This window comes from Elephas maximus, chromosome 11 (genome assembly GCF_024166365.1).
Source record: "Elephas maximus indicus isolate mEleMax1 chromosome 11, mEleMax1 primary haplotype, whole genome shotgun sequence".
Lineage (NCBI taxonomy): Eukaryota > Metazoa > Chordata > Mammalia > Proboscidea > Elephantidae > Elephas > Elephas maximus.
Genome location: NC_064829.1, coordinates 38,473,550 through 38,488,020, shown reverse-complemented (window position 1 = coordinate 38,488,020; position 14,471 = coordinate 38,473,550). Strand labels below are relative to the sequence as shown.

The window sequence follows — 14,471 nt, the reverse complement described above, 5'->3', positions numbered from 1 at the left end:
GGGTACCCAGTAAGTTAGTCAATGAAGTTATTATTAACTGCATCTTACAAAATAGGAAACACAGCTTACCAGGGTAAGTAATTCTGTGAGCTCGGATGATTTGTGAAGGAGGGAGTTTACTGTTTTATTTCTCCCCTCCATAAAGGTTTTTCTGATTTTTTACTCCAGTATATGCTTAATTTGCTAATTATATAAATGATAGGCAAACATTAAAGGGTATTTTTATATATAGTATCTATTTTATTTTTTAGATCTTAACACTTGCCTGTGATGCCTGCAAAAAATTTACACTTCACGTTCCTTCCAAACTAGATGCTGAAAAATTTATTGGTAGAGGTAAGAAACTCCTGAAATGTGTAACTTTTGAAAGATAACTGTAATGGAACCAAAAGTGAAAACTGATGTAGTTCATTATAATTTTTAATACAGGTGGTATCCCTCCAATGAAAGGAACATTACTCTTGGTTGAAAACATTACTCTATGAAATAGATAAAAAGATTTAGCTTGAGTAACTCAAATGTTAATAAAATATTATTACAAAATATTAATATTTATATTAGCTGAAGGATATGGGATATATAATAAAATGTTTCTATGAAATTGAGGAATAGTATTGAAACTATTTCTTGGGTTTAAAGGTATTATTTTTGAATTATATTTTGGCATCTTACATTTTTTCTACATATTGCCCTTTATAAATTCATGTTTTTATATAACTCAACTGTGTGAGAAAACGTTGAACCAGTGAGAAAATAATGACTGTTTAACAATAGATGTCAAGAGTTTAGTAGTGTTTTATGTGTTACTCTCTAGCTTATTTTGGAGCCCAGGTGGCTAAAGTTTGATTCTACCAGCCACTCCTTGGAAATCCCATGGGATAGTTCTGCTCTGTCCTGTGGGGTTGCCATGAATCAGAATTGACTCAATGACAATGAGTTTTTTTTTTTTTTCGTGGCATAGTGGTTAAGAGCTTGGCAGTTCAAATCCACCAGCCGCTTCTTGGAAATCCAGTTCTACTCTGTCCTATGGGTTATTATTATTTTTTTTTTTGGCTTATAGCTTATTTAATAAAGAAGACTTTTTTTTTTCAGTGTTATATATTCATGCACTGGAGTTAAGATGCCTTTATCTCAGGACAAACACCTCTTCCTTAAAGGGATGTTAAATAGGTATTAGAAGTGATGTGTGTGTTTAAGCACAACTTAATTAGCTGTACAGATATGTACATCTTTTAAAAACACAAAATTTGCAAGATGCAGCATAATTAATTTTTAAGTTTTTAGCTCTCCCCAATGCATAGATTACTGAAAAACTATATATTTTTATGTTCTAACTTACAAATGAATGCTACGTGTATTTTCTACAGTTAACCTGAAGGAGTGCTTTAGATCTGCAAACCTGATTCACTCAAGTGATCCCGATTTCCGAGTTTTAGAAGATGGCTCAGTTTATACAACAAATGCTGTACACTTGTCCTCAGAGAAGAGAAATTTTACCATAGTTCTTTCAAACGCTGAAAACCAAGAGAAGAAAATGGTTGTGGTTTTAGAGCATCAAACAAAGGTACACCAGACTGTAAGCGAAGTGTCATGATGTATTTTTTTTGAGTGTAACTAACAGTATGAGGGAAGATGTGGAATCAGAAGAGGTGTGGGATAATTTAGCTTGAAGGAGAATGAAACCATGAGACAACTTAACTGTGTATGAACAGAGAAGGGTTGTGCAACACAGGTCGTTATGGGTGGTTACTCCTTGTCATTAAGGACATAAAAAAGAGGAATTGCCGTAAGCTACAGCATAAGAATATGAGATTAGACACAAAGAATCATTTCTTGATATTCATGGTAGAATGAATGCCCAACAGCCAGTTTTGAAGCTTTTTATCTCTGGAGGTTTAATCCATCTTAGCACAATTTGTAGTCTTAGAAAAGAGATGACTTTATGTTGAGGTTTGGCCCTCCTGGGTGTTTATTGTATTGTGGCACCCAAGATGAAAATGACTCCTATTCAGCCATTGAAAGTTGTCACCATGTTTCTCTCCTCATTCTGACACAGACCTCTCTGTTGGTTCCCTGGCTCTGCCTAGTTGCTGGTGAGTGGAAGATGCTTGTGCTAAATTTAGAAGTGTACGTTCTCTGCTTACTTCATTGCATATCTCTCCTCCCATGTTACTGCATGGCAATAGGGAAACAGTGCTTCACAATTATTGTCTAAAGTTTCTCTTCTAAGCTTCCAATTCCATTTCTCTCTCTACCGTATTAAAAAAATTTACCACCAAGTTATTTTCTCAAAAGGCTTGCTGTGAAACAGGCAGTTATCATTCTTCATTATCTTTTTTTTTTTGCAGTGTTGATGTTTTGTTTGATTTTCAAGCCCTACCATTGTCTTATACTTCCCCAGCTAATTCTCATGGGAGGAAGAAGATGTATCAAAGTTCTAATGTTTGAGAATAAAATAAATAATCATTGACTTTATCATTTTTTTCTGTCTTCTAAATTGAGGCGCTTAAGAAAAGGCATTCTAAAGAAAAAATTCTCAGACGTGCCAAGAGAAGATGGGCTCCTATTCCTTGCTCAATGCAAGAGAATTCCTTGGGTCCTTTCCCACTTTTTCTCCAACAGGTACATTTTACTTTCCTTCTGTTATGGAAGTCTATGGTTTCTATCTTTTTTTTCTTTTTTGGACACTGAGCATGCAGTTATTTAAAAAATAGTTGTGTGAGGATAACTGAGTGGATGAGATGTGTACCATATGTTTTAATATATGTGTGTAAATATATATATTTACATCTACTTTACCTTTTTTACCAAGTTTTAGTTATGCAAGTGTCATTTATAAAACTGAAAACTACAGGATTTAATGAATCTTCATATCAGAAAAGGTATCAGAGAGCCGGGGCATAGCTAGAAAATGCAAAAAAAAATTCCATAATAAAGGATGACAGTTGCTGATAAAAAGCCAAATGCCATGAAGGAGAAAGACGCAGACAACCTTCTGTTACTTATTCCCAAGTCCACTTCTCAAATCATATTGGATCTACCTTTTCTCTCTCTTTTTTAACTTTTGATAGAAACTCCAGCCAGTCTTGCCTTCCTTCACTGTCAGTGGTTGCTACCATTCAGTTTATGACTTGGATTACTTTTCCTTCAGTTCTTGAAATAGTAAGAGAAAATCCTCTTTTATATCCCACCAACAGATTTAATAAAGATGAGAGAAGAACATATTAAAGTTGAGAAAAAAATTGTTAAAAAACAATTGTGCTAGCCATACTGATAGAAAGATAGTCAAGATCTTACTGAGGGAATGAAAACAGCTTGGAAGAAAATTGCTTTTGAAATTAAAGACCGGAATTTCACACCTGTCAGGATATTATGCCAGTTCTACCCTCACTCGTACATTTTTTCCCCCCACTCAGCTTCTTTCACAAGGAAGACACTGACAAGTAACAGAAACTAATTAAGGAAGGCATTTTTCCAAGGTTATGGCCTATGGTCTGTACGCTTTAAACCCAATGTCTCAAGTATTATGGCACATATATTAAAAATTCAGTTCTTTTAAAAACCAAGATTTTTTTTAAAAAAAAAAACCTTTTTCATGTTCAGAATACTTTGCTTTATAAGACAAGAAAGGGTCCTCGTCTAAAAATGTTTAGGTCATGTACACGTCATTTGGCCTTGAAAGTATTCCTCAGTTACTCTGGAAAACTAAGATGCTGCTACATTATTTCCCTCATGCTTGCTCTTTAAATTTCTAAATCATTAGCCTTCATTATTATGTTGCTGCTTTTTATTTATACATAATTGTAAATTAAAGAGGAGGTATGTTCCATGAATTATTCATTGGAATAATATACAGCAATATGATGACATAGATATAAAAATGAAAGTTCTGGTGAAATATAAAATTTGTCTCTTATGTGTATCTCTACTTTCTAGGTTCAGTCTGACACGGCACAAAACTACACTGTGTACTACTCCATAAGAGGGCCTGGAGTTGACCGAGAACCTATAAATTTATTTTACGTAGAGAGAGACACTGGAAACCTGTATTGTACTCGTCCTGTGGATCGTGAGCAGTACGAATCTTTTGAGGTAAAGTCTAAGTTTATATAGCTTATTGGACATGGCCATTTAGCCTCTCCTTCCCTTTTTGTTTTCTGAGCTTCTTGTATTATACTCTGGTTATCGGATAGCACACACTTGACTTGAAACAAAGAAAATTTTCAAAGAAAAATCAATAACATTGGATTCTGTATCAATGGTTCCTGGTATTACAGTTGTACTATTTTTCTTCAAGAGAACAAAGAGTGCCACTTTGAAGAGAAGCTGTTTAGTTGGCAGAAAAGAACCTCTTTGTGGTACAGAAATAGCATAGGAGGTAAGTGAGGGACAGGTGTCACACCTCACTACCTTTGCAATGGAAGAAAGCTAACTTGTGGTGAGCAAGTAAAAAGTGTGGACGGTGCTTAACTGGGTTCATTTAACCCTTTAATCACCTGGTTCCCATAGTGGAATTCCCTTAATGGGATGGTAGTTAATACATAAGAGTTTTATCAAATGGTGTTTCAGTTTCCCAATGGAACCTGGTCATTTTGAGCAACTCAATTTTAATGATTTTACATTTATTTTGGCTGACTTCATTACTAAAGAATCCAAAGTTAAAAAAGATCCAGGAAGTTGCATTTAAAATCCAAAAGCTTTCAAACACAACACTGTAAAACATTCTCAAGACGGTTTTGGGAAAATAATAATAAAAACCATTATACTCCTGACAATGATACAGCAATGGTTAGGCACCTCAAATGTGTTTATGGTATTAAATTAGATAAATTTAAACATAAAATTCTATCTTACACCAAGAATTTAACCATCTTTTTTGCCATTAAAACAATAAGTGGTGAGACTCACGCTGCAATGCTGAGCATTCTCCATATTAAAGCCCAAACAAATTCAAACCATACCTTATTTTAATAGATTGTTTTCATTCTTCTCTCTTCACAGCTAATTGCCTTTGCAACAACTCCAGATGGGTATACTCCAGAACTTCCACTGACCCTAGTAATCAAAATTGAGGATGAAAATGACAATTACCCAATTTTTACAGAAACAGCTTACGTTTTTACAGTTGCCGAAAATTCCAGGATTGGTGAGTACCTACTTTAGCAATATGTTTTTGTTGTTAGCTGCTGTCAAGTTGGTCCCTGACCCCTGGCAAACCCATGCACAATGGGATCAGGCCGTTGTGAGCCACGGGATTTTCATTGGCCGATTTTCGGAAGTAGATCTCCAGGCCTTCTTCCTAGTCCTTCTTAGTCTGGAAGCTCTGCTGAAACCTGTTCGTCACCGTGGCGACACACAAGCCTCCACTGATGGTGGAGTGGTGGCAGCACTTGAGGTGCATTGGCTGGGAATTCAACCCAGGTCTCCCGCATGGAGGCTAAGACTCATACCACTGAACTGCCAATGCCCCCTACTTTATTTTTGTTTTTGTTATTAGTTGCCTTTGAGTTGGTTCCAACTCATGGTGACCCACGTGTGCATGGTAGTACTGCTCCATCGGGTTTTCAAGGCTACGAACCTTCAGAAGCAAATGCCAGGCCTGTCTTCTGAGGCACCTCTGGGTGGATTTGAGCCACTAACCTTTCAGCTAGTAGATGAGCACTTCACCACTTGCCCCACCCTATATGGCACCTTAAATTGTTTCAGTTCATAAGATAAATTCCGCTATGGCCAGTGGGAGGTAGCATGACCTGCTGGCAAGAACAGTGTACTTGCTGGTCAGGCTGCGTTGGGTGAAATTTTACACAGCCTTTCACTATCTGTAGGACTCTGGCAAGTTTCTTAATCTTGCCAAGCCTTAGTTTCTTCATCTGTAAATGGCATTTTGATACACAAGATTGTTATGAAGATTAAATGAAACATAATAGACAGAGAGAGCCAAGCATAAAAAAAAAAAATAGTGCCTGAAAAATAGGAGTTACTCAATAAGTGTTATTTTGCATTCTTTTGTGAGGTAAACTAGATTTGCTTTTATTAGAAAATACTCTAAAAGGAGTAAATTTTTGAGCAAGTGAAGACCTAACCTTGAAGATATCTACTGATATTCTATAGTGATTAAATGATTGACAGTATTAAGGGCATTATCTTAAAGACCATTGAAAATAATACAAATATTTTCTCAGTCTTATAAAAACGGTTCACATTAGCTGGAAGTCAGAATTCAGAGTGCAGTTTCGAAGACTTCCTCGAGAAAGATCTAACTAAGCTAAGAATTTTCAGAGAAAACTGACTCAAATGGTCAATTTAGGTGCAGGCGTAATTTTAAAAGACTAAAGAATAGTCAGAATTCTTTAGTCTAGAAAGACAAAGGCCATGGGAGGATGTAATCAACACTTGTAAAACTGTAAATTAAATACATTAAATGTGTGTATGGTCACCAAATTCCAAAACATTAGAACTTTAGAGTATTTAAAAAGAAGTGATACTTAACGTAGAAGTTTGAAAATTTATAGAAGCCATTATTCTGATATATAATAAAGTAATGCGACACTATTTTGAAGTAGGTGAAAAGGAGTGAAATAAAGGGAAAAGTTGAAAATGTTGTAAGAGGTTTGGAAATTAAAGGGGATTTTTCAATATCTAGGTTCTACTGTGGGGCAAGTATGTGCAACTGACAAAGATGAACCTGACACGATGCATACGCGCCTGAAGTACTCCATTATTGGGCAGATTCCAGCATCACCCACTCTGTTTTCTATGGATCCAAGAACTGGTGTCATCACCACGTTATCATCTCAGCTAGATAGAGAGGTAACATCAATATAAATATTAATTAAAAATTATAACATGATTATTTAATAGTACCGTTATATTTTCTTTGGTATGTTTTTGAAAAGTATTTTGTGAATCTAATTTTAGAAAATTTTATTATTTAGAATGTGTTAATGACGGTCATTAAATAACCTTCCAGTATACTAATTCTGAAATGTTAATTCATTGTCTTCTGATTTGTATGTTTTTTAAAATTGTATTTCCTAATATAAACATATTCCTAATATAAACACAAGAAATGCCAAATATGAAAAGTGAAACTTTTGGACATGTATGGAAATTTGCTATCTACAGAGAAAGAAATGCTTCTTTTTCTGTCTCATCTCAATAATATTATCTAAATTCTTTCGCTTGGGTAGATGACAACAAACTCTGTATGTCTCTGATCTCTGGTTTCCCATTTTCGATTGGCTGCTAGAAAATCCTTATTTGGATATCTTATGGCTACCCAAAATACAACACATATAAAATTAAATTCTCCTGTCCTTCTAAACATGCTCTCCTTCCCATGTTTACTAGTTAAAATAGTGTTAATACATTCTTTTCCTATTAATATTTTTTCTGTTGTCACCTTGGATTCATGATATAGAAGTTGTGTGTGATGTCTTCCCTTGCTCCCTATACCAACCCTCTTTCCAAAGCATGTTAATATTACCTCCAAACTTATTTTGCACTTACATTTAGTTAATTTCCACTGTAGCTATCCTAGTTTAGTTATTTATCCACTTGTTCAACTATTATGTCTTCCACGAATTATTTATTCATCTGAATTCTTACAACAGTTCAACTGTCCTATTTGCTGAATTATTAATTTATATATATATATATTTTTTTTTTAGTCTTAAAATATAGTACTATTTGTTTATCAGGTTTTTCTTTAATTCTTCAAACTTCATATCAGATTCCCTTCTTCTCCCTCTCCTTACCGTTCATGGATTATATCAGCAGTTCTCAATTTTGTTAGTTTTAGAACCCCTTTATACTTGTAAAAATTATTGAGGATCCGAAGATCTTTTATTTATGTAGGGTGTATTTGTTGATATTTACTACATTAGTATTTAAAACTGATAAAAGTTTAAAATATGTATTTAGTAACCCATTAAAGTAATAATCAAGCCATTACATGTTAACATAAGTAACATTTTTTGTGAAAAAAAAGTACATTTTTACAAACAATAAATACTTTAGGGAGAATTTTTATATATTTTTGAAAATCTCTTTAATGTCTGGCTTAATATAATACAGCTGTTTTCTCATATCCCCTGCAATCTGTTGTAATATGTAATTTTAGCTGAGGTATATAAAGAAAATCTGATCTGATCTGGGAGTACTTTAATAGTCATTTTAGATAATCGTGAGTATTCTTTGATACTACACCAAAACTTGACAAGTAATAGTCTACTAAATGCTAGTTGTAATGTGGATTCTGAAGCCGTATCAATGAGCTTTCATAATTTGATACATTAAAATTTATTGGAGTACCTTGTACTGTGAGTGAATTTTCTTATGTATGATTTTGTAACATCATGCATTGCTCATTTGGAAAATACTGGTTCACTGAGTTATACAGATTTTCCAAATATTAATACATTTCAAACTATATTAAAAAAAGGCCTCATCCTCATGTCCATTAATAGGACAATGGTGGATACAAGTTTTCTCCAAAATTCTCATTTTTGCCTGAAAGCATGAATTTATCATTGGCAACAAGTTTTTTTTTTTTTTTTTTGAAGTGGCAGACTCTATATTGAACAAAATGTCTTCCAAATTTTATCTATCAGTCATCCTTTCAAGTAAAAATGGTGTTCGGTGGGGGAGGAAAAAAGCAGCTAGTTTGGCTCACAAATCAAGTAATTGCACAAGTACTTTTCCTTGAGCTAAGCACGATACTACTGTCTGAAGCAGAAATGCTCTGTGCATACCTCTCATTTCTTCACACAGAATATGGGTTGAAATTTAATAACATTTGTCATTTTTACTACTTCCCCAAGGATGTTTTAAATGAAACTGGAATTTATTTGTTTATTTGTTTGTCACCTATATTAATTTATTTTTACTGTGAGTATGTGCTAGTGAGGAATACAGTAAATACATATACAGTTTGGGTCGCTTTTTTTGATATTATGCTCAGGTGCCAGCAGATTTACTCGCCATTTTTTTTGGCAACAGTGCAAATGTCAACACAGTGAAAGAAGCAGATAGCATCTTAGTAGTATTATGAAAAATGTTTGACCCCACAGAACCCCTACAGGGCTGTCTGGGCCCCATGAGTGACCCATGCAGCAGCACACTTTGAGAATCAGTGGCTTAGAACAATATCATGTGTATTTTAAATATTTGCTGACTGAATGAATGTATGAATGAATGGTTATAACTCTGTAAATTGTAGAGTCTTCATGAAATTTACGTGCTCAGGAAAAGGACATTATAAACCAATCTTCTTTTATAATCAAGCCTTGAATAGACCTTTCTGATAGAATCAGTTGAAAACATTTGGCTAATTAGAGCCTCGGATTGCTTCTACCCAACAGTGCTTCATAGCAACTTTTTGACCCCAAGATAGCCATTTTCAGCTGTTGCTTTCAATTCTTTAAACCATTTAAACACCAGAGTTTCTCTTCTTTCTGAAGATATCACAAATTAACACCAAGGGCCACAAAACTTCATTTCTTTCTTTGTTTTCTCAGTCAATTGATTATTTCCAATAAATCTTTGCTCACTACAAGATATGTATCCCCTCCTGAAAGTACACTAGCATGAGATTTTCAAGAACTTTTCCATTAAAAAAGACCATTATTTTTCAAATCTGCATATGCAATAGATTATGAGGGAAGAGTAAATCAGGGAAATTACGTGTGCATAAATCAGAGATTGAGAGGAATTTCTATTTTAGGTAATACGTGAGGACAAGAAAGTTTAAGAGATAATGGAATGAAAGGAATAAAGTGGCTTTATAAGAGAAGGGTGAACATTTTAGGGAGAAGGTTAGGGTAGATTTTCACATATTATTTTGTCTTGTGAAAAGAGGTGAAATAGGCAGGATAGATATTATTATCAACATTTTATAGAAGAGGAAATCCAGGCAAAGAGAATTTTCTAACTGACTTAGGTTACATATACTATCTTCTGAGTTGATAATAGAGCCCAGGTCTCTTAATGCCCAGTCCAGAAGGCATTTTTATTAGTGTTGTTTTAATCCTTCTGTAACTCCCTCACTGATGATAAATGAAACCATTATGAGGAGAAACACATGTTTTAAGGCTGGTGATAAACCCCATGCTCTGGAGTATCCTGGATGCCAAAATTAAAGACTGGCAGCTTAGCCCGTTGTATGGTGAATAGGAAACTCTAAAGCCAGATTCTATATTCCACAGAAAGAAAAAAAATAACATAGCTCCAGACCTTTGTTTCCATAATTCAATGATCTTTTTATAAATATCAAGTAAATCTTTAAGGTGTATTTTCTAGTAATATCTTATTTTTGGTGGAAATTTACTCAGCAAAACCCATTCCCATTCAGTTTTTTCTAGACAATGATTAGTGACATTGGGTACATTCTTCACATTGTGTCACTATTCTTGTTATTTCTGTTCTAGTTGTTTCACTCTCATTGGCTTAAATTCCCTGCCTCCCAGCATCCTAGTCTATGCTTTAGAATAGCTGTTGCCCATTTGGTTTTACATAGACTGGTTACTTAGTTTAAAGGTGACATCAATATTTCACTTAATTGTTTTATTACAAGACTGGTATGTGAGTCACTGTTATATATTTTTGAACAAACGAATGTACTTTGACTAGGACATAAGATTTTAATTAATTACCAGTCGATTTTAAATGTACTAATGGCTACATCTCTTCTCTACTGGATAAAGATAAAACCAGTTGACTCTATAGTCTATGAAATTAATAGCATTTTCAATTTGACAACTGTATTTTCACAGATTATTTGAAAATTACTAGTGTGAGGAAAGTATTCTCCTACCAGTACATGAAGGTAGGAATTTTAATGATGTACCTCTTAAACTATTAATGCAAGGAAAATTATAGAGTACAAATTAAGGTTTCATTTATAACGTTGTTGCTTTTTTCTAATAATTCAACTCTTTGCTTTCAGTTAATTGATAGATACCAGTTGAAAATAAAAGTACAAGACATGGATGGTCAATATTTTGGTTTGCAGACGACTTCAACTTGTATCATCAATATTGAAGACGTGAATGACAACTTGCCAACATTTACTCATACTCCTGTAAGTTCAGGACACTGATAAGAGAAATATATGTAACCCAGTGTTAACTGCTGAATATGTTGCTCTCCATCCATGTCTCATGATTTCAAATGAAGTACCCCAATGACCTGACAGCAGTTTGGTCTTAAGGTTTAAAGCTAGGTAAACACAGTGCTTTGGGAATTAGAAGAATGGGGCTTACTTTACATGGTATTCTATTTTTGTCAGAGTTACTGATAAAACTTTTTGTTTGTTTTTATTATCTCAGTATGTGACATCAGTAGAAGAAAATACAGTTGATGTGGAAATCTTCCGTGTTACTGTTGAAGATAAAGATTTAATTAATAGTCCTAATTGGAGAGCTAATTATACCATTTTAAAGGGCAATGAAAATGGAAATTTTAAAATTGTAACAGATAGCAAAACCAATGAAGGAATTCTGTGTGTGGTTAAGGTAAGAATATGTAAATTAGTGATTTGTAGTTTATACTTTCATAGGTTAGCATACACATTTCATTTACATTTACCTACATATTTATTTTATTCCTACACTTAGTCTCCCCCAATGAGACAGCACACTCCTGCTCTCCACTCTGTAGTCCCCGTGTCCATTCAACCAGCTCCTGTCTCTCTCTTCCTTCTCATCTTGCCACCAGTGAGGAGTTGCCCACATAGTCTCATGTGTCTACTTGAGCCACTCCTCACCAGCATCATTGTCTATCTTATACTCCAGGCCAATCCCTGTCTGTAGAGTTGGTTTTGGGAATGGTTCCAATCTTGGGCTGTCAAACGGTCTGGGGACTATGACCCCAGAGTCCCTCCAGTCTCAGACCATTAAACCTGGTCTTTTTACAAGAATTTAAGGTGATCATTATCTCTTAATAGTTCAAAAACTAGCACAACTTTGATGCCAGTGGGACAGTGTCAAATTTGCCTAGCCCATTCTTTCTGTAGCTGGGTCAGGAAGTCCCCACTTGATTACTGAATTGCTCAAGTGGCGGTGTTACTTGGTCAGACTCATACAGAGGCTGTTTGTAGGTCTGTTCATCTGCATCTGCTCTACATAACATCCTTGGCATCCAGGTTTATCCTCAACCACTCAAAGATGCAAATACTTCTAAAACCCCTTTCTACTGCTGTTGTACAGCCTCTCAGAGGAACTCACTGCAAATTCAGGAGCCAGAGTTAGCCCTTAAAGTGATAGGAGCTCCATTTGCCTTGGAAAAAGTCATACCCTTATCTCTGCTACATCTTTAGCTAGAATACGTTTCCATCACGGATCTATGGAATTTCCCTTTTGTACATATTCTCCAGAGGCATGAATCAAAAATGATGAATCCTTTTTTTCACTACAATGATAAAAATTAACTGCAGTTTATGGATTAATTTCCATTTCAAAACAGAAATGTCTTTTGTATCTTATCTCTTTCTTCATTCAGCCCCTGCCGTAATCCTTGGTATTCTAAGAAGGAAATTTGCCTTTGTGAAGTCGGAGACCTAATGAAATGTCTGTCTTCCAGAAAGTGGCGTTGCCCATTCTTACTACAACTATGTAGCAGGCAAAATAAACTACAACCTTTCATCACACTTGGTACTACCAGTTTTTAAGAAAGTATCTGGAATACCAGAAACCCTGGTGGCGTAGTGGTTAAGTGCTACGGATGCTAACCAAAGGGTCGGCAGTTTGAATCTGCCAGGTGCTCCTTGGAAACTCTATGGGGCAGTTCTACTCTGTCGTATAGGGTCGCTATGAGTCGGAATCGACTCCACAGCACTGTTTTTTTTTTTTTTAATCTGGAATACCAAACTCAGTGCCATTGAGTCATAGTGACCCTATAGGAGGACAGAGTAGAAATGCCACAGGGGGTTTCCAAGGATGTAATCTTTACGGAATCAGACTGCAACATCTTTTGCTCATGGATCCACTGGCGGGTTCAAATTGCCGACCTTTTGTTTAGCAGCCAAGCACTTAACTACTGTGTCATCAGGGAGGTTCGTAATTTCGACAAAAGAGATAAAACAGAAAGCATAATCTCCGTAAGCTTTCTCCCCTTACTGAAAGTATTTTGTAAAATTCGACCCACTTTTTCTACCCCAAGCCAGGCACAGGTAATTATTTTCTTTCTCGAGGATAGAACAAGCTTTCCTAAATTTAATAGAGTAATAATAAATAGGAAACCCTGATGGTTAAGTGCTACGGCTGCTAACTAGAAGGTTGGCAGTTCAAATTCACTAGGCGCTCCTCGGAAACTCTATGTGTCAGTTCTACTCTGTCCTACAGAGTCGCTGTGAGTTGGAATCGACTCGACGGCAATGGTTTTTTATAACTATTGGTTAGGTATGAATGGCCTAAAGTAGTGTCAAGTGTTAACCTCCAGGCAGCTTTATTAAATACTTTCTGAAACCTCTATCAGAACCTACTACTTGTGTTAAATTTGGACTTGAGTGACAGTTTTGTTCTTTTTGTTTGTTCGTTTGTTTTGTTTTTGCTTCCTCCACTGAAATACTGGATCAGCTGAAGGCTTCCTCTCCCCCTCCCCTACCACCACGTTTCTGGGTGTATGTTTACTGTTCTCATGATTATCCCCAATACAGCATTTAGGTTATTTCTAATTTTAACTGGTTACGTATACTACTCAGCATTGACAAATTTTAAAGGATTTGCTCTGATTTTCAACACACTTGCTTTTGTAGCCTCTGAATTATGAAGAAAAACAAAAGGTAGTCCTGCAAATTGGTGTAGTTAATGAAGCACCATATTCTAGAGAGGCTACTTTGACATCAACCATGAGCACAGCGACAATTACCGTTAATGTGAAAAACCAGGATGAGGGCCCAGAGTGTAGCCCTCCAACACAAACTGTTCGAATTAAAGAAAATGCCCCCGTGGGAACAAAGAGTGGTGGATATAAGGCTTATGACCCAGAAAGCAGAACTAGCAATGGCATAAGGTATTTCTAGTTCTAATTCAGTTGACTCTGAATTGAGTTTGGTTTTCAAATTTATTTTGGTACCAATATTATAATTTAGCTCACTGTACCTTCTGTTGTTTTAATTCATTGTAATTAACAGGTATAAGAAATTAAGTGATCCGAAAGGGTGGGTCAATGTTGATGAAAATTCAGGATCAATCACAGTTTTTAGAAGCCTGGATAGAGAAGCAGAGGACATCAGAAATGGCATATATAACATCACAGTTGTTGCGTCAGACACAGGTACGAACTTTATTTGTAAGCCAGCTATATTTCTCCCCAGAATGACCTGGAGGATAATTAAAAGATTTGCTATAATTTATTAACTCATATCTGCTTTCTAATAGCATCCTCCATTTTAGATGTAATTATAAAATAACTTATTCATAGAAATACTTGAAATCATAATTTATTTTAAAGTTAATCTTAAAAATTGAGAG

The 14,471-nt window shown here is 35.2% G+C and overlaps 1 protein-coding gene across 2 annotated transcripts in view; it reads left to right on the top strand.

The window, feature by feature from the left end:
- The window catches only part of DSC2 (desmocollin 2), a 34,179-nt gene that overhangs the window by 7,810 nt on the left and 11,898 nt on the right, over positions 1–14,471 (top strand). For both annotated transcript variants that reach the window (XM_049901219.1, XM_049901220.1), the window contains exons 2-11: positions 252–336; positions 1,368–1,564; positions 2,503–2,622; positions 3,937–4,092; positions 5,002–5,146; positions 6,644–6,810; positions 10,946–11,080; positions 11,328–11,513; positions 13,754–14,010; positions 14,132–14,274. In XM_049901219.1, coding sequence (XP_049757176.1) covers positions 252–336; positions 1,368–1,564; positions 2,503–2,622; positions 3,937–4,092; positions 5,002–5,146; positions 6,644–6,810; positions 10,946–11,080; positions 11,328–11,513; positions 13,754–14,010; positions 14,132–14,274 — 1,591 coding nt within the window. The remainder of the gene's footprint in view (positions 1–251; positions 337–1,367; positions 1,565–2,502; positions 2,623–3,936; positions 4,093–5,001; positions 5,147–6,643; positions 6,811–10,945; positions 11,081–11,327; positions 11,514–13,753; positions 14,011–14,131; positions 14,275–14,471) is intronic.